This window comes from Cynocephalus volans, chromosome 10 (assembly GCF_027409185.1).
Source record: "Cynocephalus volans isolate mCynVol1 chromosome 10, mCynVol1.pri, whole genome shotgun sequence".
Lineage (NCBI taxonomy): Eukaryota > Metazoa > Chordata > Mammalia > Dermoptera > Cynocephalidae > Cynocephalus > Cynocephalus volans.
Genome location: NC_084469.1, coordinates 20,726,307 through 20,751,650, shown reverse-complemented (window position 1 = coordinate 20,751,650; position 25,344 = coordinate 20,726,307). Strand labels below are relative to the sequence as shown.

Sequence of the window (25,344 nt, the reverse complement as noted above, 5' to 3'; positions counted from 1 at the left end):
CCTGCTGTGTCCTGTCCCCCCAAAGAGCCTCTGAGGTTGGAGACCCCTGTGCCTTCACCCTCATCCAAGCGTCCTGGGGGTGAGGCCTCTGATTAAATAAGTCATACTTTTCCAAAAACTGAGCTAGGGGAAGGGACAGTCTTGCAAAATAGTCTCCAACCTCTCCGTTGAGTATTGTATCCTCCCTGGTGGATCCCAGGGCTGTGGCTTTATGGATGAAAGTGCACCTTCAGAAAAAACAAAATCCCCAAGGCTTGGGGAGGAAAGAGGTCCTTGGGGGAAAGGGTCGTGGAATCCGGGATCCTTTTGTGCTTCTCCTTGGATTGATCCCATCCCTACCTCCATGTGGTAGGGACAACACAAAGACAGTGCCACCTTCTTCAGGGAGCAAATGCAGGCAAACTTCCTGGTGGGGGCGCTGCTGCCTGCTCTTCTGCAGGGAGGCTCAGAGGCTTCCAAGACAGGTCCTGCCCCAGGGCAGGGGAAACGGAGGGCACCAACATTTCATTAGGTGGTGAGGTGGTTAGGTGCCTTCAGAATAGGGTGCCCCCTGAATTGGCATGCCAGCAGCCCATCCAGGGCAACTCAGTGGCCCACTGGCCCGAGGAAGTCACCCGCAGTTTGGCCTGGTCGAGGTGCCAGTAGCGGTCATCTCTGAAGAAGATGATGGAGCCGTCAGGCCTTGGCAGGGCACCGCTGACCTCCTCAGGGACACCACCCCAGTCCTGCAGGCCACGGGGATAGTAGGGTTCTACCTGTAGTCCCCCTTGGGCCAGCATGTAGTAGCGGGCTCCCTTGAAGAGGACGAGGCGGCGTAGAGGAGGGAAGAAAAGGGCCGCATCGGGATGGCGGGGCAGGCCTCCTGCCCGGCACAGCTGTGGGGAACCCCACACTGGCCTGGGTCCCTGGAACCTCCAGCATCGACTCCCTAGGAGGCATTGGGAGAGCCAGGGTGAGCTAGATGATCTCACCCACTGGTCCCCCACCCCACCTCTGTCCCCCACACCTCCTACTTCCCCTCAAGTTGAAGCTCACAGTTGTTAGTATTTGTGACAGTCCAAATGAATTACTACTAGTTATAGTAACTAAAAACGGTCGGGGAGGTAGTAAGAGAGGGACTATTATGGTCTAGACTTCCACCAGGTGTCAGCAGAGGGCAGACAGCACTGAATGAACCTATCATCTATTGGGGAGGGGGCAGGGCCCCTCCCTGGGTGAGGAAAGTAAAACCAGGTGGGCCCCCAAGCTTTCTTCACTATCTTTACTACTAATAATTTTATGAGGGCAGAGATCTTTGTTTTGTTCTGTTCTGTATCCCCAACACCTCTGACTGTGTCTCATGCACAGAAAGCACTCGGTATTTGTTGAATGAATGAATGAATGAATGAATACAATTTACTGAAGCATTACATGTATCTAGTTATATACTGCACACTCTTTGGTCATTTTTCTCTTTTCATCCTCCTTCCCCAGCAAACCTAAGTTATTATTTCCCCCATTCAAGAAATACAAGCTCCAAAGATTAAGTGACACGCCCAACCTCACCCAGCCAGGATTTCAAGGAAGATCCGACTCTTTCTTTTGTATTACAGGGGTCAAGAGCAGTTCTCGGCTTCCCTCTAGACTCTTCTCTGAAACTCTCCCTGGGACAACCTTGACACCTCCTGCTCCCCACTCCATCACTGAAAAAAATCTCCTGGTAGAGTTTTCCCAGGGGCCACAGGTTCCAGCTGGAATAGAGACTCCACCATGGACTTGCTGAGCGAGACACCTCCTCTCTTTTGTCCTCTTTTGACTTTAGGCAGGACACCTCCCCTCTCTAGACCTTAATTTTCCCAGCTGCTCTAGGGCTGGTACCTTTGAAGAAGTAGAAGTCTCCATCCTCCAGTGACACTGCGGCAGCCTCAATGTTGGGGGGCAGCCCAGCCCACCTTTCCTGTAGTGGGTGTGGCTCTGAGACATTGCCATCAGCTGCCACCTCCCAGAAGTGGCTCCCTTTAAAAATGTACAGTCGCTGTTGCCCATCTGCCCAGAGACAAGAGAGAACTGAGGAATGACCATCAGCCTTCTGTTGCTTTCCAGGGAATGTGCTGTCCTAGAAAGCAGTGCTGGGGCCCAGAAAGTGACATCCCAAAGTGAAGGCCTCAGAGCACAGCAGCCTCAAAAACAAAGTTGTCCTCTGACTTTCTCCTGCCCTCCTGTCTCTCAGCCTCATTCTCCCCCGAGGCAAGCCATAGAGACCAGAATCCCTCCTCCCCAAGGCGGGCCACAGATATACTCTAATCCTCCCCCCAACCCCCAACCCCCACCTCTCTGTCTTGGAGCTAACCACAAAGAAATTCTCTGATTTACCTTGTCTGATTGTAGGTCATAAGACCCCCATTCCAGAAAGGGTCCTGCCCCATACCCTGGAGGAATGAATGCTACACAGAGAGGACAAGAAGAATCTGAACAGACAGGCCTTGCCGACTTTCTGCACTCAGTCTGTTAGCATCAGAGCACACTTTTCTTGTCCAATCACATTTCTACACAGCTGTGCCTGCTTCATAGCCCCTAAGCATAAGTATGGACAATTTTCCCTCTATCTTTGGGTCTTCATTCTGCAGGCTCCCATGTCATGTATAACTATGATATAATAAAATTTGTTATGCCTTTTCTTCATATTAATCTGTGTTTATCAGGTGATTTTTCAAAGAACCTTCAGGGGGTTGAAGGGGATGTCTTCTACACCAGCTTCCCAAACTGACAAGCAGAGAATGTGGCATGCACAGGTGGGCGGGAGGGAGCAGTGTTTTGCTTGGGTGTGGGCTGAATCCTGCAGAATGTATGTGGCTTGGAATTTCTAGATTTTATACCCACCTCTCCCGCCTTGTACTCCCAGCCCTGGAGACCCCAGAAGATGTGGGGGAGGAAGGAAGAAGGAAGCAAGGCATGGGTGGGACCATCTTACCTACAGTGATGGCATCGAAGGAAGAGTGGCAGTATTTGGGACCTCGGGTTTCAGGGCGCCTACCCTGGGGACTTTGGGGGTCCCAGGCCTCAAAGTCAGTGAACAGCTTTCCTGGGAGCTGGATGGCCATTGAGCCCCCTAGGGGCTTCCCTTTATGGGAAGGAGAGAAGAACAGGAGAACACACACGGGTTGGGGTATGTTGTGTGCTCAAGACCTCCCCTTTGGTTCCTTTCATAATTATATAACATGAGGAGCAGGGAAGGAGAGTGACAGTGGAAGTTAAGAGTTGTCCCTGGTTGTTGGTGGTAACCATAATTGCACTAAACCCAGGAATTTTCTCTCTTACCCGACAGCCTGGGAAAGAGGGACCTACTGAGACAAAATTGGAGTGGGGGACCAAGCAAGGGTTTGGAAGTAAAAAGGGCAGAGGGTCCTCATCCTTGAGTCCTGGGCAACACAGGTGGCACGAGGACAGAGTTCAGGGACACAAGGTGTGCTAACTACAGCAATTATATATATATATGTATAACACATATATAAACATAAAACCCCAAAGTAGCAATAAAGTTGAAAGATAGTTAAAAACAAAACAAAAACAACAAAAAAACCCGAAGTAGCGATTATAATAATTACATCAGGGCCGGCCTGTGGCTCACTCGGGAGAGTGCGGTGTTGATAACACCAAGGCCACGGGTTCGGATCCTATATAGGGATGGCCGGTTTGCTCAGCGGCTGAGCATGGTGCTGACAACACCAAGCCAAGGGCTAAAATCCCCTTGCCGGTCATCTTTAAAAAAAAAAATAATAATAATAATAATTACACCAATCTCCTTCACTTATGAGAGGAGTGAAGCAGAGTCCATTTGCTACTTCCTGTGTGACCTTGGGCAAGTTACCTAACCTCTCTGAGCCCCATTCTCCTGAATAAAAAGATACTTACCTCATGGGTGTATTGTATGTTAAGTGCCTGTCTATGGTAGATACTTATGAGATAGCAGTGGTTACTACTACATTGTGTAGGTTTTTCAGGCTACAAAGCATGTTTATACCCACTAGCACAACAGCCCTGTGAGATTAGCAGGGCCTTAATCCTCCGTTTTCAGAGAAGGTAAAACAGAGGGGTCTCAGAGGGGAAAAGCTTTGCACAAGAGCACCTGCTAATCAGGGATGAACTTGAACTCAGGCCTCCTGGCTCGGCACCACATACCGCTTTAGGACAGGAATCCTGTTTGAGGAGCCGGCGTCCAAGGGCTGGAGATCTGGGGACAGGGGTGGCGCCAGGAGCGGGGCATGGCTGGGGGGCTCACCATACAGGCTCTGCACGGCCAGCACGTCGTCCCAGCTGAGCAGCGCGTCGCGGCCCAGACTTTTGTAGTAGGGCGCCATGAGCGCGCGCGGCGCCGGCGAGTGGGTGAGGCCGAGCGTGTGGCCGATCTCGTGCGCCAGCACCACGAACAGGTTGCGGCCGCGGCGGCCGCTCAGAGACCAGCGCTCGTCTTGGTCGAAGTGGGCTTCGCCGCGACGCGGCAGGAAGGCGTGCGCCAGGGCGCCCCCTGCAGGCGGCGCAGAGGGTCAGGGGGAGCCGCGGCCCGCGGCGTCCCCACGTCCCCACGTCCCGGCTCAAATGCCACTGGAATGCGTGTGGCTGTTTTCTGCTGTATAATTTCCCTCCTAGTTAAGTCTGGCAGAAGCTGAAGTGTGGAGAGGCGAGTAGATGACCAGGCCGTGGGGCGTGGATACCTAATAGGCAGTGTGGTACAGATACACCATGGGGGCAAACTGCCTGGGTTCTAATCCTAGTTTTACCATTTACTAGCTGTGTGACCTTGAACAGGTAGCCTAACCCCTCCGTGTCTTAGCTTCCAGATCTGAAAATGGGAATGACTATAATAAGCTTTTTTTCCCCTAGGTTTGTTCTGAGGAATAAATATGTTTGTGTGTGTCTGTACACATGTATGTTACATATGGTATTTAGAACAGTGCCTAGCACATAAGTGCTGCATAAGGATTATTTTCAAAAAGATCTAGGAGTAGGTATAGTGGTTACCCCTAAAGCGGGATATGATGGGACCTTCTGTTCTGTTTTTTGAGCTTGGTGCTGGGTGTGTTTGGTGTGTGAAACTTCACCAAACTGCAAACATATGATATGGTGCACTTTTATGTGTCTATATACTTTACTTAATAAATACACACATATATGTATATATGCTTGTGTTCTTGCCCTCTCTGTGCCAGGGCACCTCTGTGGGCCTCTATTTCCCTGCTTGTAACAGTAGTGAGCAGAGGGAGTTGGACTGGATCAGTGATCCCCAAACTTTTAGTATGACATAGACAGATCTTATCAGACCTGCAGATTCCAGGGCCCTACCCCTCACAATTCACTTTCTGCAGGGGCAGGTGGCCCTGACACAGGAGTGAGCAAACTGCTGTGATAATGTTGGCCTAGAAGCTTGTTGAGGATCCTTCCAGCTTTGCCTTCTCAGAGCCCAGGCCAACAGGGACTGACAAAGGTCAGGAAGCTGACATTAAGGGGAGAGGCTGACATCTCCTGGGGCATGGAGAGTCGGCCATGTGAAGGAATACATGCCTCCTATTCTGAACATACCTCCAGCTGTTTCAAGCACTGTTCGCACTGTTCAGCTCTCACAGGCAGACAGATGGGCAGGTTTCAGACGGGAGCAGATCAAAATTTAAAAGACAAAGCATCTGTCCCAAATCAGAGAGGTGCTTGGGGAGCACAAAGTCCTGACTCCTTGTACAGTGCTGTCTTAGCTAGTGAACTCTGTCTGGGTATGCATGTAGGTATCATGGGTGAAGTGAGTTACATACAAGCATGTGTGTGTGCTACATGTGGATTCTTGCAAGGCCTAGATTTCTCCCAGTCCTAACCCGGGTCCCAGCAGTAGAGCCTGAAAGTGGACTTTGCCATAGGTGGGCTTGATGGAAAACAGGGTAGTGCAAGGAAGATGGGGGCCCAAGTTCCCAGGCCACACAAGGGCTTAAATCCCCACCCTGAAGGGGTCCCATCAGGTTTCCTTTCCCCATTGGGAGAGAGGAAATATGGGCAAATAGCCCATATGTAGGTTCTGAAGGCTGGTGTTGGGCAGAATGGGAGTGGAGCAGTTTAAATGTCATCTAGAAGCCTTCAGGTTGGGGACAAATAGAACTATCTGTGGCTGTGGGTATGTGAAGCACTTCCATAGCTGTCAGGGGGTAGAATGCCTCTTGCCCTGTGGTATTTGGGTGGGGGGTATTTGATGGGGAGGGGAAGCAGTGGTGGGGCAGTGGATGTTTTTTAAGGCTCTGGTCTGGAAAACATCCATCCTGGAGAACAAGAGAAGTATGGGCCTGTCTAGAGGCAGGAGATTGATGATGGGACCTCAGAAGATGCTCCCAGAATAAATAGTTTCTTTAGAGTTCATAAAATATGTCCCATACAGAACCTTATCTGACCGTCCCTTCAGATGTGGTACATAATAGGGCAGGGACCACTGTTCCCATTTCATTGGAGGGGGATGTGGCTTGGCCATGGCCACAGGGAGAGTGAATGCTCCATTGCCACCTCCAGCCTGCCTGTCCTAGTTGGATTCCCCTCCTGCTGTGTGGAGAGAGGCTTTGCATCAGCACCTGGGCCATCGAAGGCATTTCCCAGCCCGTCGTTGTGGTCCCCTTGGAAGAAGGTGAGTCGGATGTCAGCGGGGCCTGTGGCCGGGGCCTCCCAGAACTCCAGCGCTGAGACGTTGCTCCACAACTGGAAGGCGGCGCGCACGGCTCCCCGAACTGCAGGCTCGGGCAGACGCTCAGGCCAGTTCACCAGGCGGTAGGAGAGGTGTTGCTTGTACCATTTGTTGCCTGCCACCCAGAAAGGCATGTCACTTGCTGCAGAGCCTGAGTCTGGTCCCCACAGACCCAGAATGATGGGGAGGTAGGTCCTTCCCCAGGGAGCCCCGGAACTGATGGGGAAGACACAGCCCCTGCCCTGGGCAGCCCCCATTTGGCTGGGGAGATACTGCCTCTGCTGAGGGGAGCCCTTAGACTGAGTGTACTGCTCCTGACCTGGACAGTCCCCAGGCTGGGGGCTTAGCCTGGGGAGGTCCCAGTCTGAGGCAGGGGATGCAGCTTCTGCCCAGAAAAAGTCCCAGCCTGAAGGAGTCTGTCTGCACCCCTCAGTCTGGGGTCTTATTCTTCCCCACAGACTGGGCTGAGGCTGAAAACAGTTCTGTGCCTCTTGCTGCCAGCATATCCCTGCCCCTGCCTGCAGTGTCAGCTGGAGGAGAGGTGGGGCCGTGGAGGCCACAGCTGTGACTGCCCCCACCACACCATCCTGCCATCTCCTGGAGGCTTCACCCTGCCCTTTCCAGTGCCTCTGGCCTGTGCTGGCCAGCAACCACAGGAGCCATTTATATGAGGTTCTTTCCTGCCCCTTGCTCTCCTCCTCTCTTCCTCAGGGACTCCAGAGAGCTCTGAGGTGAAAACAAGTAAGAACAAAGGGTGTGTTTTGTCACTGACTGAGAGAACATTTTCCATCTCAGCTTTGCTAAGAGTTTCTCTCCTTTTGCCCCAAACTGCAATTCCTCCCTGAGGGCCAAGACTCTGGCCTCTTGCCCCAGCCCCAAGCCAGCTGAATCTGGGTCCATCTGCAGTTCAGTATGCACCCAGGAACAGGGTGGCTAGAAAGTCCGGATCCCCAGTTTCTCATGGGCTACTTCTGAGGCCTGCAAACTCAAGGGCTGAGACTGTGAGCTCAAGTGGAAGACTCGCAGCTTGGACTCCTGGGCCCAGGGTGGGGTAACTGAAATCCAGGGGAAGGGTCCCACCCAGGGTCACAGAATGAGCAGCTGAGCTAGGCCCTGACTCCTAATCCAGCGCTCTTTCCATTATACCACATAGATGAGCAGACATATTTGCTGAGACTCAAGGCTTCTAACTCTGTCTAAACATCACTATTCTGGGGCAAAGCAGAGCTAAATTCTACAAATGGATAGGAAGGTCTCAGAGCAGAGGGGCTGGACTCCCTTCCCCTCCCTACCCCTGGAAGTGGGGGAGGGGTATGTCCCTTCTCCCGCCCCTGAGCCAAGCTCCATTCAAGGCAATGCTGTCTCCCTGGGCCTGTTTGGCCTGGCAGCCACCCAACCTCTGCCTCCCAGCCAGTGACCAACCCTCTGGGAGGGAAGAGGGAATGATTTTAAAGAAGGGAGGGAGATAAGGAAGGTGGGGGAAGGCCTGGGGTCCAGAGGCGCTGGCTGAGAGTTCATTACGCACCAATAGCACTTCTGCTAGTCACGCTGTAAGTCTTCACTGGGCACCAGACCGGCTGGCTGGCGCTGGGCTCTTTCACAGCCTGCTGTGGGTGACTGGTGCCCCTGACAAACCTTTAATCCTCTAGCAAAGTGTGAGGGAGCTCCTTCTGCCTCTTTGCAGCTGGGGGATGCCCTCACTCCACAGGTAGGGAAGGTGGGAGGGTGGGCAATTCTCTCATTCCAAGTAGCCTATGAAGGTGTCAGGCTAAATCCTCTGCAAAACTTGTGGGTGTGGGTGTGGGTGTGTGTGTATGCATGCGTGTGTGTTTGAGGAAAGGACAGAGAGGATGAATGAATAGGAACAGGATTTGAGAGAAAATAACTGTTTCCCTTGGGAGGGAGCAGGGTGGGGGGTTGCTGGTGTGACTGCTGGGAAGGAAGGGGCCAGCAGCCTGAGTCCCCTCCCCGTCTTCCTCCAGATTTGCTCACTTGAGGAAGGCCAACTGCTTCAGGCCGCATCCCAGATTCCTGGCTAAGCAGGGCTGGTTTTCATGGCAATTCCCAGGCCCAGTAGCACCTGGCACTGCACCTCTCACACCCTTGCTCCAAAGTCCAAAAAGGAAGAGGGGAGGAAAAGGAGCTGGGGAGGGGGAGGAGAGCTAGCTTTGCCTGGGAAGGACCTTGGAGTCCTGACTCCTAGCAGGCAACTGATACTGTGGAAAGAATGTGGGCTGGAATCCCAGTACTTCCATTTGCAAACTTACATAACAAATTATGGAATCTCTCCAAGCCTCAGTTTCCTTATTTGCAAAGAGGGGTTAGAAGACTTCCCTCATGGTAGGATGTGAGGCTGAAATAGACTGCAACTCAAAGCTGCCTGGCAGGCTGCAGGTGCTCAGTAACTACCCACTCCTTTCTCCTGCCTTTTCTACCCCAGGGACAACCCCATGCCCTCCACTTGCACCAGCTCTGTGACGGAAGAGGAAGGATTAAAAATCAGACCTGCAGGTGTAGAAAGGAGCAGGTTCCTGGAACAAGGTTGCCAGATTTAGCAAATAATACAGGATGCCCAGTTAAATCTGAATTTCAGATGAACAACAAATAATTTTAAAAAATAAAAATAAAACAATTATTTGTTGTTCATCTGAGACTCAGATTTAACTGGGCATCCTGTATTCTATCTGGCAACTAAGTGACGCTATCTTCTGTCCAAAAGGGATGCCCCAAATTGCAGAGTGAAAAACGAACTCCATTAGACCTTCCTTAGGGCATGAGAAGTGAGATACAAGCAGAAGGAAGCATCTCTAGAGCTCAGGTTCCAAGTGAGCCGCTGAGATTGTTTCTGGTGCTGCCCCACTTTCCACTGTATTCTCACAAGCTCCTGCCACGTGGTAATCAGGGACCATCTCTCCTGAGGGAACAGACTCTCAGTGAGCAAGGTGACATGGCCTGGGTCACAGAGCTGAGACTTGAACCCAGGACCTCTGGGTCCAGGGATGCAGCTCTCTCTGTTCTAGCAGCACCTCCTGAGCTCCTGTCTCTCCTTTCTGCTACTTCACTTTTCCCCTCTGCTGCCTAGAAACACAGTGGAATGCAGAACATGTTGACACCAGGGAAATCTTGACCCCAGAGCCTGTCCCCCATCGCTGATTCCTTGCTTTACCAGCTGGGTCAGTCAGTACTGGAGACCCAGAGTGGCTAGATGTGTAGACGCAGCAGAATTAGATTGGCAAACACCTCGAAGCAGCACCTTCTAACAATGGAAGGGACTGTTATCCCTTCCATTGGAAGGGACATGCCCACAATTTCCTTACAGATTAGTTAAATGAAAACGAACCATGGGCCTTCTGTTCTGCTCATAATGACTATTACTGGTAAAAGTAGTTAACACAAATAAATGAAAACTGCAATGGCCCAAAATGCTCACAGTAAAATTAATTATTGATGAAAATCTAACTGAAAAACTCCGTCGTATTAGAAATCTCAAAAACTGGGCCGGCCCGTGGCTCACTCGGGAGAGTGCGGTGCTGATAACACCAAGGCCACGGGTTCGGATCCTATATAGGGATGGCCGGTTCGCTCACTGGCTGAGCGTGGTGCTGACAACACCAAGTCAAGGGTTGAGATCCCCTTACCGGTCATCTTTAAAAAAAAAAAAAAAAAAAAAAGAAATCTCAAAAACTGCAAAAATTGATCAGAGAAAACTAGACTTAGTAAAAGCAATCAAGATGCTAAAATTAGACCTAATAAAACTTGTTTGTGAAAAATTGACAGAAGAATCAAATCTTCATAAATCTTAGATCTGTACCATTTGACCCTGGAATATTGAATTCAGTAAAGAAAAAAAAAAAAAAAGAGGTAAAGAAACAAAATAAAGCTATAAAAGGAACATCACAAGAGCAGAAAATGTAATGTGTAAAATGTACTATGATGAAATGTTCAGAATAGGCAAATTCATAAAGACAAAAAGTAGATGAGTGGTTGCCAGAGGCTTGAGGGAGGGAAAACAGGGGTAACTGCTAATAGGCATGGAGTTTGTTTGGAGGTGATAAAAAAATGTTCTGGAATAAGATTGTGGTAATAGTTGCACAATTCTGCAAAACCAGTAAAAACCACTGAATTGTACACTTTAAATGGATAAATTATATAGTACATGAATTGTATCTCAGTAAAGCTATTAAAAATGTGCTATGCACAAAATAAAACTGATAGATGGATCACATCTTTGTTGATAATTGTAACAAAAAAGAATTGACTCTGATGACAATAACTTCAGTAAAATGTACATTAAAATGTTGGAAACAATTTAACTGCCCTGTGTAGAAAATTGATCAAGGAATTAAGTGGGCTTGATGGGGTTTGATCTGGAAAATACTCATATGATGACAATTCATCAATTTAGGAATAATTCTGATTTAAATGTCTGTATTCACAATCATGGTCCTCACGTCAAGAGGTCCTATTGCCCACCCCTCCCGCCCTAAGGAAGAGAGGTTACTGACAAAGCCCAGTCCCAGGCTGAGCCGTTTTTCTCCAGGGGCTTCAGGACGTTGGGGAATCCTAGCCTAGCTGGATTTTAACAGTGCTCACCTTGCTTTGCGAAGCGTTTTTTCCGCCTCATTTTGGTCCTGCGTCCAGCAAACAGGGCACTGATTCTCTCGGTCCAAGCTGCATGACTGTCAGTATCTGCAACCCCGCAGCGGGGTCGAGTCATCTGGCGCAGGGTGGCGCGGTCCAGCATGCCACTGACGGGCAGCTGGGACACCCACTGGAACTCTCTGTCAGGAGGAATTGAGATACAGGACCGCAAAGGGAGGTAGGTGGTAGGGGTGAGGGCAGGGAGGCCTGCTTCTTGGGGCTTGGCCAGCCAGCCTTCCAGAAGGAGGAGCGAGACAACTGGAGGTTTGCACCCTAACACCCCGAAGTCCCCCACATCCCTGCATCCTACCTGATGGCATTGCTGAATTGAGTGGAGGTGGGAGCTTTGGGGACCTGTTCATTGAGGTATCCATACTTCTCCAGGAATGCCTAGGGAAAGAGGAACATCAGATTCTCCTAACACGCAGCATCCTCTCCCCTTCCTTGGTCTCCAAGGGTCCACGGCACACATTTCCTGCCCAATTTCGCCTCTTGTTCCAAGAAGGTCTATAAACCACAGCAGAAGTGTCCTGGGATTAAAGTCAAAAGGACCGGGATTCAATTCCAGGCCACCACTAACTAGGTGGATGATCTCAGGCAAGTCGCTCAATGTCTCTCAACCTTAGCTTCCTTACCTCTAAAACTGGGCCAGCAATACCTGCCCTGCATATCTCCTGGCATTGTTAGAAATGTAACAGGACATGCTGGATAATACAGTTACAGGCTCTGGAGTTGGGCTGGCCTGGGTTGAATTCCAGCTAGCAAGTTACTTCTCTAAACCACAGGTTTCTCAACTGTAAAATGGGTTTAGTAATAGTACTTTCTTACAAGTTGTTTTCTTTTTTTTTTTGATGAGGATTAATCCTCATAGTGCTTTTAAAGCACTTAACACAGTGCCTGTTATATAGGAAGGTCTCCATACAGAGTAGCTATTATAATATGTGTTATATAGATATACACTATTCATGTGCATCAGATTTGCTCCTGAAACATCTAAACTCTCTAGAAAAATCTTCCCATATCAGGAGATGATCAGGTGCTGTCTCTTCCATGCCTGGATTGGGAATTATCTCTCTAACTCTGGCTTCTTCCTAAACAACTCTCGTCCCCCAAAATGCAGATATATTTAAGGCTCTATGAAAAACATGTGCACTTACCCTCAACTTTATAATTGATATAAAAACTTGACACTTTAGGGATATATTTTTTGAATTAGAAAACTGCAACTTCCTTCTTTCATTCATTCATTTGTTATCATGCACCTGCTAGGTGTAAAAGAAACCAAGTGATGTGATCAAGAATAATTTAGAGAAACTTTACATCAGGAGGTCAGGGAAGGACTCTCTAAGGAGCTGATATTTGATCCGAGTCCTAAAGAATGAGAAGTAGCCAGCCATGCAACGAGGTAGGAAAGGTTATTCCAGGCAGAGGGAACAGCAAATGCAAAAGCCCTGAGCTAGGAACGAAGTTGACATGTTTGAGGGACAGAGGAAGGCTGAGCACAGTGAATGTGAAGAAGCCAGGGGTGGATGAAGTCAGAGAGGCAGGGCTGTCAGCCGCAGTAAGAAGTGCAGATTTGTTTTAGTCTTGCCGATGGACTCATTGTGGGAAATGAAGGAAAGACAGGAGTGCAGGATGGCTCCAAGTTTTTGGCTTGGAAGTTGGTACCACTTACTACATGAGGAAGCCTGAGGGAGGAATGGATGGGGGGCGGGTGGAATAAGATTAATGTGGTGATGTAAAAGTGGCACTGGCTATGTGATCCCAGAGCTCAGAGAAGCAGCCAGAATCTTTCAGCATGTAGACGATGTAAAGCCGTGGCCCTGGATGACGTCTTCTGGGGAAATCAGTACAATTAGAGAACATCTCACACTCCACATGCCTTTTACTCCCTGCTTGCCCTCACATACGTGAAAGCTGCTCTCCCTGTGACCAAGTTCTTTAAGGCCAGTCGACAGCTGTGTCTGACTCATTCTCACCTATCACCAGTACTACCTTTGGAAGGATAATGCATGTAGGTCCCTGCTTGCCCTTCTCACTGATAAAGCCCCATAAATGTCACCTAGTATTAAAAAAGTCACCTCAGCTGCTTAATTCTTACACAGACACAGTCTCTTAATTTTTACCCCTCCTTGTTGCGTTACCTATATAGAAATCATTTTCTGTCTTCCTTGTTCTTACACTCACTTTTCTTTGCTGTATTTTTTTTTTTTTTTGGCAGCTGGCTGGTATAGGGATCAAACCCTGGACCTTGGTGTTATCAGCACCACACTCTAAGCAACTTGGCTAACCAGCCAGCCCCTTTGCTGTGTTTCTTAACTCAAGATAATTCCAACCATAGCTGCTGCCGCAAGGAAAAGGCACAAGTTGGGAATGAAACTAGACAATAAGAGCCAAGATCAGCATGTCCCTGAGTCTTTGCAAGTATCCAGCCTCCTCTTTGTGGATTTCATTTACACTCTTCTTCGGTGACCTCCACATCCTCTTAAGAAAGCCACTTTCCATAAGGAACCCTCATTCTAGACAACAGAACACCCTCCAAGTCTGTTTTATTGTTTTTCTGCCTTAATTTATTAGTATTTTGGCACTATTGTTTTCTTTTTTCTCTTTACAAATGTAAACTATTTTTGGATGCATAATGGATTAAAGGGGTTCTAGTGACTTAATCTGGAAAACTATTTACTGTTCAACATAATGTGGTGTCATGGAATAGCCACCAGGTTTGGGATTGAGAATCTGTTCCCAACCCTGACTCTGCTGAGTGGCCAGGGACAAATTACTTAACCTCTCTGAGCCTCTGTTTCTTTACTCACAGTGTGAGAATAAGATTCACCTCACAGGTTCCCAGAAGGATTAAAATAAAGCAATGTACATCTAGCATAGTGCCTGATACATAGCAAATGCTCAACAAACAGTTCATCTGGTTGATTTCCCTTAGAGGGAATTAACAACAGACTTTTGGAATGCAACCTAACAGCTGTAGTTACACCTCTGTTTTCAATTCAGGTGCTTCTACGTCAGACTGCCTCACCTCACCCAGGTGTCTGGTTCTCTTCCTTGTCTCCTCCCTTTCCCCTGGTGAGGATGGACAGAGGGCTAACGAAGCCAGGGAGGTAATGTCTCCTTAGGAGCAGTTTTGCTAGGCAAGTGACTTGGGAGAGACTGGGTCACAGGTCAACGTGGCTGGCACTTCCTTATGCCTCTCTGCACGAACCCGCCCAGCCCTTATCAGGGAGTTGGCTCCAGTTCTGGAACTATGAAGCCTTGGACAGAGGGGATGGAGGGAGGGAAAATTGACTGGCGGCGTCTCCTGTTTCCTGGCTGGGCTGCTGTGCCTGGTACTCTGGCAGGCAAGGTGGGGTGGAGGGCAGGATAGGGTGGAGGCCTTTCTCAGGGGTCCATCAGAGGGGAAGTCCTGGGCCTTTCTTCCTGCCTGTCTCTGGGACCCTGTAGGTTGCAATGCAGAGTTGAATTTCCAGTAAGTAGAATGAGCACTTGCCCAGGACCCCAGCCAAGTAGAGGCACCAAAAGAATAAGAAATTTTAAGAATTTGACATTTTATGTTTCCATAAAAGCATTGATGTATTATAATGGAGATTATGAGGGTTTATGGACTCTCTTATACTTATTTTATGCTTAATAGGCATATATTTAAACATTTTAAAGTTACATATGGGAAGGGGCCCCTTAATACTGTCAGTGCTGAGTGCTCTAAAGCGCTGTTGAGTGGAAGCAGATACACAACCTTGTGTGAGAAGGTGGCAGAGTTGAGACTCCCTCTGCTCCTGGAGCTGTCCCTAACCCTCTTCTGCAAGCCCATTTGCTATGCCTCAGTTTCTCCCTGCAAAGGTGGAACACCCCACTGTGCATGGGAGAAAGAGCTGGGGTATGGGGTCGGGAAGGAGGGGTGGTAGCATGGCAAAGTAACCTCAGGAGAAGACACAGGACTGCGAGGTATAGCTCCAGTTTTTATCCCAGCTCTACCACTAACCCCCTTGGGGGATTCATTTCCCTTCTAGACTTCCATCTTCCTGCGGGCTTGTCCTGTGTTGTCTTAGGGATTCTCTGAGCTCTACCTGGGGGCATCCCTGTCCCACTTCATAAAGGAAGTGTCCAGGCCCCTCTTCCCCGCCTTGAAGTTCAAGCTCCAGGTTTTTCTTTTTTCCCTGTTCTCCACCCATCCTCCCTCCTGAGGAGCCCAAGGCTTGAGCTGAATGGAGAGGAAGCTGGAGGGCTGTGCCCCTTTAGGTGACTCACCCTGCACTGGCCTAAAAGCTTGTGCCAACATGCCTCACTCACTTGGTTAGGGCTGGGGCCACCTTCCTGGAGAGTGGCTGTGGTGTCTGGGTAAAGTGAGAATGGTTCTCCCAGGACCCAGCCAGCTGGGTGGAATCACAGCTCTGGGGGTTCTAGTGCTGCCTCTGTCCTGACTTGCTGTGGGAGGGTGTGTAGAGCCCTGCCCACTTAGTGCCTCAGGGAAGGGGACATTCTGGTCATTTCTGAGCAGGGCAAGACTAGCAATGAGGTGCAGCAAAATGAATCCTAGCCCCGAGTCAAGAATCTGAGTCATTGGACTGGCAGGGCAAGAGCATTGGACTAAGCGTCTTCAGTTTTATTTCTGGTACTACTGCTGTGTGTTCTTAGGCAAATGCTGTACCTCTCTGGGCCTCAGGGTCCTCTTCTATAAAATGAGGGAGTTGGATTAGGGCTCTAAGATATATGCCAGTTCTGTTAGTGCAGGCTTGCTTCTGCAACTGACTAGCTGTGTGAACTATAAAAAAGTTACTTAACCTTTCCATGCCCCAAAATATAAAATGGGGGAAAAAATACTGCTTTATCTTTCTCACAGGAGTGTTGTGAAAAGCCAATAAGAAGATGCTTTGGGAAAACTTTATGACAGTTGTCCTGCCAAAAATGTTATTTCTACCTCTGTAGTCACAGAGCTTTATTGCTGGAAGGGACCTTTGGTAAATGAGTCTAGGACTCATCTTCCTAGACATCCTCCACATCAAAGAATTTCAGCAGCAGATATGAAACCAAGAATTTAAAAATTGCAAAATGGCAAACTCATTCAGAAACCATATTGCTTTACCTATGATATAGTACATCTCATATCAGGTTTCATTATGATGTTGGTTTTTCCATAGTGACTCCGTGAGATCATGCTTATCATTCAAGTACATCTTTATCATTATTAGCAAAGGTAAGAGGCAAGGGATGACAGTTGGCATTCTGCCCTGACATGTTCTATAAATAAAAATGTTTTCTAATAATCAGGAGCACAGTAAGTCCTTGACAACTGTAAAGCTTTTAAAGGTGTTGCACCTTCTTTGAACCTCACACTCACTCTGCAAGAACATAGACAGGACAGGTGTTGCTATTCCCATTTTAAAGATGAGGCAATTAAGTCACAGGGGAGTGCAGTGTCTTGCTAAAGTGTCCTAGTGAGTGACAGAACCAATACTTGAACCCCAGTCCTCTGACACCTATCCTAGGATGTTTTATCTCACATTTAAACGGGTCACTCAGAGGCTTTAAAACTGAAGGAGCAGGAGCCAAGCTGCTCCCTTCACTGGGGAGCTGACCCTCAACTAGGAAAAAGGTAAAACTGGGGTGTTTCTAGCTGGATTTCTTCTATGTTCTCTGCAATTAGGCCCCAGGGCAGAGCTAGGGAAGAAGTTGCTCAGGCAGTGAACTCCAGCTTTCAAAGACAGGCTGGGATCACAACTCCTCCCATCACACCCTAAACAGGTCGTCTGACAGGCCACAGATGTTCAACAAAACTGAATCATGTTCCTTCCAAAAGACAAACATCTGCTTCCAGGATGCTTTGCTTTCACCCCCTGGCTCCTGTGGGCTAGGAAAGGCCTCAGGACAGTGGGACCAGCTCAACTCCTTTCCTTTATGTTGGGCAAAAGCTTTTCCTTCCCTTCTGAGTCCCTTTCTCTTCTCCTTTCCCTTGTCCCTTGTCTCATATTCACAAAGCTCTATGTGGGTATAACCTAGATGCTCTTTGCTGTAATCCCTGCTCTTTCTTTCATTTTCTGTCCTGAAGGAAGATGGAAAACATTAGCTGGCCACTCTCCACTTAGACCCATCTAGTACTTTTTCTAATGCCAAATAACCACACTGCATGTACTCATGGTCCTCACTAGGCTTGTGGGGCTAAGTGTAGGGAACAAAATAATGCCCTAACCAGGGTTGAGTTTAGGGAGAAGTTGTCTAACTGTCTCTCTCTGCTGTGTTCCTGCTTCTATTACGCAGCTCTTGCTAGATTCCTTCATTTTCAGACTGGCTTAACAAATGCTTTTCTACCAACTTGTGATCCTCTGGGACCCTTCAGAGCCTCTTCAGCACTTCTATTCACTCTGTACCCATGAGTCACTGAGCTAAGCTCTTGGGAACGGCTTCCACGCCTGGGCTTCTGGGTTTCTGACTCACAAAAAGTCAAATGAATGGCTCTGGGGTATGAGAAACAGACACTGCATCTGGGGGTGGATATTCCACAGAAGCTCCAACGTCTGTCTGGGGAAGCAAACTATCCAGCTCCTCGTACTGGCACACTAGGAGTAGCCACACACATATGGACAGACCACCGACTGGAAGACAGGTCCTGGAACTACTGCCCGACTGTTCTAGAGAAGATCCAAGCAAAGAAAATGTCAGATAGATCCCTTGGGACAGTCTCTGTCACCCAAGCACAGGACAGGGCCTGGCTGGAAATGGGAGAGGGGCCAGGGCAATGATGTAATTCATTAACTCTCAATCTTGCAACTCAGCAGCGGAGGCTCTTCCTACTTACTAGTGTTGTGAGCAGCTCTAATTTTCCTAAGTGGGCAACAATGAACTTGTTCATAACACAGCTTTGTAAGCAGTAAGTCTCCTCTGTGGCAAAGCCCACTCCGGAAAGGCTTCAACTTAATTACTTTGTGTGCACACAGGGGACACATAGAGCCATGCACACAGGGGTACAGGGATACACACACATACTTGGGAACGCAGACACTTCCAGACAAATATGAACACACAAGTTGGTGATATGTATAGACATACATATGCACACACACACACAGACACACAAACATACAAACACACCAAAGCCAAACAATGTTAGAGCTAGAGAGAATCTTAGAAGTCATCTAAGAAAGTTAGCCCCTTTATTTTACAGAGGAGGAAACTGCAGCTCAGAGAAGTAAAGGGACTAGTCTATGATCACACAGCTTGTTTTTATTATTTCTTTCCTTCTATGCCCTTTGGGTCTAATCGGTTCTTTTTCTAGCTTCTTAAAGTAGATCATTGATCTAAAACCTTTATTCTTTTCTACTATAGGCATTTAAAGCTGTAAATTTCATCCCAAGCACTGCTTTAGCTGCATTCCACAAATGCTGATACTAAATGCACTTTCATTATTATTCAGTTATAAATATTTTCGAACTTCCCTGTGATTTCTTCATTGACTTGTGAGTAATTTAGAAATGTATTTTTTAGTTTCCGAATATTTGGGGCTTTGCTGGATATCTTATTGTCTCTGATTTTTTATTTAGTTCCATTTTGGTAAGAGAACATAATCTGCAAGATTTCAGTTTTTGAAATGTTTTGAGACTTATTTTACGGCCCAGCTTATGGTCTATCTTGGTAAATGAGTCCCAGGTACTTAAAAAGAATGTATTTTCTGGAGTTCTTGGTGTAGTTTTCTATTAATATAAATTAGGTTAAGATGGTTGATGGTGTCATGTCTTCTATATTCTTACTGATTTTTTTTTTTTTGGTATACTTGTTCTATTCATTACTGGGAGTAGGGTATTAAAATCTCCAACTATCCGGTCACAAAAGACCACATATTATATGATTCTATTTATATGGAATGTCCAGGATATACAAATATAGAGAGACAGAAATTAGTCTGCAGATCTCATCAAGGCTTGGTTTTAAATTTGGGGTGTGTGTGTGTGTGTGTGTGTGTGTGTGTGTGTGTGACTTCCTTTATCTAAGTGCATCATAATCTAGTTTAGTCCACTTTGAGTGAATATTGTACCGATACCATAACACTTTACACTTCCCACTTGACACATCCCATTTCCTACTTCACACCTGACACTTCCAACTCACAAATGTATTATTCTTACAACAGTAGAATTCCATTCACCTACCCCCATCCCTTAGGCTATTGTCATAACTTTTACTTTTTAATGTGTTATCAAGTCCAACTTATAATGTTATTTTGCTTTAAGCAGTCAGTTATTTTTTAAGGAAATTATAAAAAGGGAAAAATGTACTTTATGTTTACCCACTTTTAAGCTTTGTTAGAGTAGCTTTTACTTTAGGTCATGGTCCTCACTCCTAAAGCCCAGCATCGCTGCTGTTTCAGATGGATGCCCAAGGCGTTTAAGAGTATTTTCCCATTTCAGCTTCGCCAGACCTCCATCTTCCAGAACTGCTCAACTTCTAGACTCTTTTTTCTGTTCTCAATCACAAAGAGCTGTTTTCTGGTGAGGCTTGCATACTCTCAACCTACACAAGCCAGCACAGCTTTCAGGCAAGGATTTGCAGCAAACCTCTGTACAGACTTATGGGAACCCCTTTCAGTGTAGCTCCCTCCTCTGTAATGCACTGCTCCATGGATTCCAGCTGCTTCAGAGGCCCTGAACTCTGACCTTTGCCACCTCAGCTCAGCAGGACTGCTATGCTCTGCTTAGGGTCTAGCTCCTGGCACCGCAGTCAGGGAACTATCCCCAAGCCAAGAGCTGGGGTGACTGTGGGGCTCACTCTATAAGTTTCCCTTCTGTGGATGATTGTATTTTCCTAAATGACCACAACAATATCTCCCATTCCCACACTCTTGTTACAATGTGACTTCAACACTCCTCCCACCAATTGTGGGGTCAATGTTCCCTCCCCTTGAACCTGGGTGGGGGCTTGTGACTACTCTAGCCAATGAAGTACAGCAGAAGTGATGCTGCACAACTTCTGATTCTGGGTTATAAAAAGGATACACTCCACCACCACCCATCCTTCTCTCTCATTCTCTCAGAAGACTCATCCTCGGGATCTAACTGCCATGTTGTGAGGAAGTTCAAACTAGCCTACACGGAGAGATCATATGGATAGGCCCATGTGGAGAGGATATGAGGCCCCCAGCTGACAGCCAGCATCGACCACCACATATGTGAGTGAACAGCCTTCAGATGATTCCAGCCCCAGACACTGCAGATTGGAGACAAGCTGCCCTGATGTGAGACAGGCTACCCTGATGTGCCCTATTTGAAATTCTGACCCACAGTATCTGTGAACTTAATACATGGTTGTTTTACTTCACTAAGTTGTGGGGTAACTTGTAATGTAGCCATAGTAACTACAACGCTGTCTCTTAGGAATTGCAGCCCTGTGCTGCCTATTATAAATGCTGAAAATAGTTGCCTAACATTTTTGTCTGTGTAATTGTTGTGGGAGAGCTAGTTTCCAAGCCAGGACTTTAATCTGAAGTTCTGTTCTCTAAAATAATGATAAAGATAATGATAACTTCAACAAGAGCAACTTCCTTTTCTAGATTGCTTTGTGTGTACTAGGTACTACACTGAGCATTTTACATATATTATCTCAATGAAACCACACACAACTGTACAAAGAAGAAAACTGAGGTTCATAGAGGTTAAATGATTTACCCATGTTTGGCATATGGGTTTGTCTGGCACCGAAGCCCATGCAATTAGCCATATACAGAAACATGTATAGGCGCACAAACACAAGCACACACCCAACTGCACACACACACACACACACACACACACATACATACACACACACGTATGTACATGCATAGGCATAGAGACTCATACACACCCATTACACATTTCTGGAGTTTTTATGCTTTTAAAACATTTCTTGTTCTCAGCGTTAAAAAATCCCTTCCCCTACTTTATGTTAAATAGACTGAAAGAGAGCCAATCTGCTACATACTGTTTCCCAAGCACAACCCAAAATGAAATTCACTCCATCTGGGGCCACCACAGGCATGGGCAGCAGAGATATTGTCTCTGTTCCCTTGCCAAGGATTGCCTGGGACCTGAACTGGGGGTGGGAGTGGGGGGTGGAATGGGACTCTTACTAAGACTTGACTTCACAGACAGAAGCTTTCTCCTCGGGCCAGAAGACTCTGCACTTGATGTTGTAAGAGTCTAAATTCAGAGAAATAAAGTGATTCTCTGAATCCCTGAATGTGCAAAAAAAAAACAGAGAGCACAGAACAAGAAGGGGAGAGGCTGAAAAAGTTGGAGAGAGGAACCCCTGTTGAAGGAAGGTCATTTCCAAATATTCCAGAGCACTGAGGGAGCTGGCTGATGGAAGGAAGAGCATTCAGAGAGGGCCCTCTTCATTCTACAGGTTTCCCAAATTCAGTTTGTCCCTTCCAGGGAAGGGGAGAAAGGAGGATACTGAGAAGCTCTCAACTGGCATTTTTAGGGCAGGAATGAAGCTCTCAGAGGAGCAAGAGTCTGGGATCAGAACGCTGGGTTCAGTAATTTGGAACTTATTTATATCCCTTCTTAAAGTAGTGGAGACCCCATCCTATTCTTGAGAAGAAATAAGAACACAAACAGCGATGTTTTTTAGAGGAAGAAATTACTGTTGTGTTACTACAATCACCTCTACCTAGAAAACAGACGCCCCAAATTGATCCCCACCCCTACCTCACAAAAAGTTCCCCTGTGCCACCTAAGCAAGCAGTTGAGTCCAAAGTAGCAGCATGAATGCCCCTTTTCTCAAGTTCAGTCCTGAAGTTCCTCAGAAGCTACTCATAAGAGTACACTACTCTTGCCCATTTTACAGACGAAGAAACTAGTTCTGAGCAGTTTAAATGGCTTGCCCAAGCTGGTCAGCGGCAGCACCAGCCAGGAAGCCAGTGCTCTCGGCCTCATCAACCTGGTAGCTTCCACACGGTTCGGGGGACATCCGATGAATGAACGTCAAGTCTCCCCAGCCTAGGCGGTGAGGGAGAGTGGCTCCGTGCCGAACTGGGGTAGGGGGTTCCCTCTCAGCTCCCGCCTGTCTATCGGCTCTTGTCGCTGTCCCCCCCCCCCCCAGTCCCCGACAATCAATGCGGATCCGCGTGCCCGTGTGGTCCCAGCCCTGGCACGGGAGAGAATGCTACCCCGGCTGTTTGTGTGCAGGTGTGAAGGGGAGGAGGACAGGGGAGGGTAGTGCAGATTGCCCGCTTAGGGAGGACGGCCAGGTGGCCCGACTGTAAAGTTCTGGCGGGTCTCAAGCACGCGGACCTCTCTCGGCCGGGCACACACCCCGTACCTCCACCTCCTTGCGCAGCTCCTGGCCTGTGCGCTCCGCGGGCTCGGCGTGCAGGCCGCCCCACAGCAGCAGCGGCAGCGCGCGCAGCAGGACGCCGGCTCGCGCCACCATCTCGCCACCGCGCCTGCCGCGGGGCGCTGGGCACCCCACTGCGTTTAGCTGTAACCAGGCCCTCGGGGATGCGCCAGCTCGCGGAAGGTCCCGGGGCCTCGCCAGTGCGCTCCGCTCCGCTTTCTGGGCCGCTCCTCCCTGGCGCTTCGCTGGGAGCCGGCCCGAGGTCGTCCAGCCCGGGCAGTGCCTGCCCACGGGTCCGCCAGCCCGGGACCGAGGGAGGGAGGAAGAAAGGGAAGAAGGAGGGTCCGGAGCCCGGCACTCCCGCCCCACCCACTCCGCTCCGCCGCCGGAACGCGCCGCGGACCTGGAGCCTCTTCCGCCGGCTGTACTGCGTGCCATGCGCCCGCCGCCGCCCTGCGGACCCTTTCCCTCGCCCGCCACCTCCAGTTGATCCGGATCTCTCCGGGGAGGGCCGGGGAAGAAATGTCTTCTCCCAGCAGCTGTGGCTACCTAAGACTTCTATGAAGAGCGGTCCCAGCCTACCTGAGGGTCGTTGATTGTTTCAGTCAAGGGGGCAGTGAGGCACTGGCGTGTGAGAGACGGAGCCTTGGTCTGGGGTCAGAAGAACTGGGTTTCAGTTACAGATCTGCTTCTGTTGCAGTGACCGATCTGCCTTTTGGAACCTGTCGCAGTCACCTGCTGGCTGTGTGGTCTTGGGCCAGTCACTCGCCTTCTCTGAACTCACTTTTCTCATTGGTAAATGGGGTTAATAAGAATACCGATATCATGTGATTGTTGGGAGAATTTAATGAGACAATAATACCTGTAAATAACAGCACGGTGCCCGGCATCATGCAGTACACACTTAATAAATGGTAGGCTGCAGCTGTGTGACCTTTGGCAAAGGATTTAACTCCTTCGATCGTCAGTTTCCTCATCAGTAAAATGAGAGCATATGGAATGTAGTTCCCAGAGTTGCATGAAGATGAAAAGAGAACATGAATGTGAAGTGTCTGGCTTTGTATACACCATACAGTCTTTATAAGGATATAGTGCGACGAGTTACGGTAAAGCCTTTGCTAAACTCGTTCTGAGCGAAGGTAAACTGTTTTGATTATCTGCCTTCGTAACTGAGAGCAGGTTGTTGTCTCTCTTATAGCCTCAATTCACTGATCTGTAAAGTGCAAGTGGAATAATGATACCGACCTCTGGGGGTCGTTGAGGGGTTAGATGAGTTAAAGTGTGTAGAAATACCAATTTGAAATCTATAAAATACTAAACAAGCAATGCAGTGTTCTAATCCTCAGGCTTAGGGCGTCAGTAGCATACAGTGTTTTTGTGCTATTTAGAAAAAGACGCCACTCGAGTGGAGGAATGGAAAAAAGTTCTTTGAATACGTATCTTAGAAACAGGCATTCCTGTGAGGGAGACAAATTGGAAACAGGCCACGCCCACCTCCCAACCAACCAATGAAAAGGGGACATCCTTCCTGGAAGTACCAATTAGAAACAGACGCTCCTCTGGGCAGACCAAAGAGAAAAAGGCGTGTGTGTGTGTGCAGGGCCAGGGCAGAGAGGTCTGAGGAGCATCAGTTGGTAAGGACACCCTGGGGTAAGCTGGAGTCAGACTCAGATTTGCCAACTCTTTCTCCGGCAGAATCTCTCCATTCCTGCTTCTAACACATCCCACGGGTTCTCCATTTCAGTTATACCAGGAAGCAAGAGGAAGAGGGGAAGCTGTGGTTCTCTGGAGGGCTGAGTGTCTGGGAGGAGACAGGCCTGGGCACTCAGAAAGCTGATCCTGCCTTTCTCTGCATCCCAGGTTCCCCTGATCCCTGGACTCCACAAACTAACACCACTGCTGAATTTGAAAGTTGACTTTCTCTGCTTTCCTTTTGTGTCCTAGGTTGGATTTTTTTATCCCATTCTCACCTCTCCACACTCCACCTTTGCTTGTGGTTACCTTGAGGTGCCATCCAGACTTAGAAACGCCTGCAACAATTAATGCAGAACAGAGATTCCTCCACCCACACACTCATCCTGGGCTTCAACTATGCCTTTGCATGGGATGTCTCTGTTTCCCAGGAAGACAGCATGTTTCCATGGTTAGAAACCGGTAGCAGGAGGATTTGCTTCTCTTCCAACGCTGAAGATTAGTCATAAAACTCAGAGTACTAAATTCTGTGATCTTCAAGAATGCAGGGGTCTATGAAGCTCCACAACTGACTTGCTGTATGTTTTCACTTTCTAGGACACATCCTGAGCTGAATCAATTTGGATGGGGTGGGGGGGAAAGGCAGCTTGCTGTGTGCCCACTGGGGAGATGGGATGAGTATCCAAGGAAAGGAAGATGAGAAATGCAGAGTAGTTTTTTGGAAACAGCCTCGGTCCATAGAGAGGGTATCTGGAGAGTGAATAGAGAATGGCTTTGGAGCAGGGATTCCCAAAACATGTTCCAAAGATTACCCACATCCAAAACAATTCTGTGGTGACAAGTTCTTATGTTAATACAATACCATTATTTCTTCCTCTTGTGGGAGTGAGTAGGGGAAATGAGGAGTTGGAACAAATAATAATGATTAATACTTGTTGGGAAACTAATATACACCATGTATGTGCTATATGATTACATAAATCAGATCACTGAGTCTTTGCAACTTCTTT

General features: G+C 48.2%; 1 protein-coding gene across 1 annotated transcript; it reads right to left on the bottom strand.

The window, feature by feature from the left end:
* Nucleotides 1-533: 533 nt before the first annotated feature.
* On the bottom strand, nt 534-22,738 carry MMP28 (matrix metallopeptidase 28). The gene is made up of 8 exons (XM_063112954.1): nt 22,628-22,738; nt 11,640-11,719; nt 11,282-11,469; nt 6,579-6,803; nt 4,259-4,504; nt 2,951-3,100; nt 1,858-2,025; nt 534-928 (listed from the first exon to the last, which is right to left on the bottom strand). The coding sequence occupies exons 1-8, from the start codon at nt 22,736-22,738 to the stop codon at nt 534-536; spliced, it is 1,563 nt and encodes a 520-aa protein (XP_062969024.1).
* Nucleotides 22,739-25,344: the final 2,606 nt, after the last annotated feature.

Coding starts and splice junctions, on each gene's coding strand:
- MMP28 (XM_063112954.1), bottom strand. CDS start 22,738: ATGGTGGCGCGAGCCGGCGTCCTGCTGCGCGCGCTGCCGCTGCTGCTG. Junction 2,026..2,950: donor CTTCGATGCCATCACTGTAG/GTAAGATGGTCC, acceptor GTCTCTGGGCAG/ATGGGCAACAGCGACTGTAC. Junction 929..1,857: donor AGACTTCTACTTCTTCAAAG/GTACCAGCCCTA, acceptor AATGCCTCCTAG/GGAGTCGATGCTGGAGGTTC.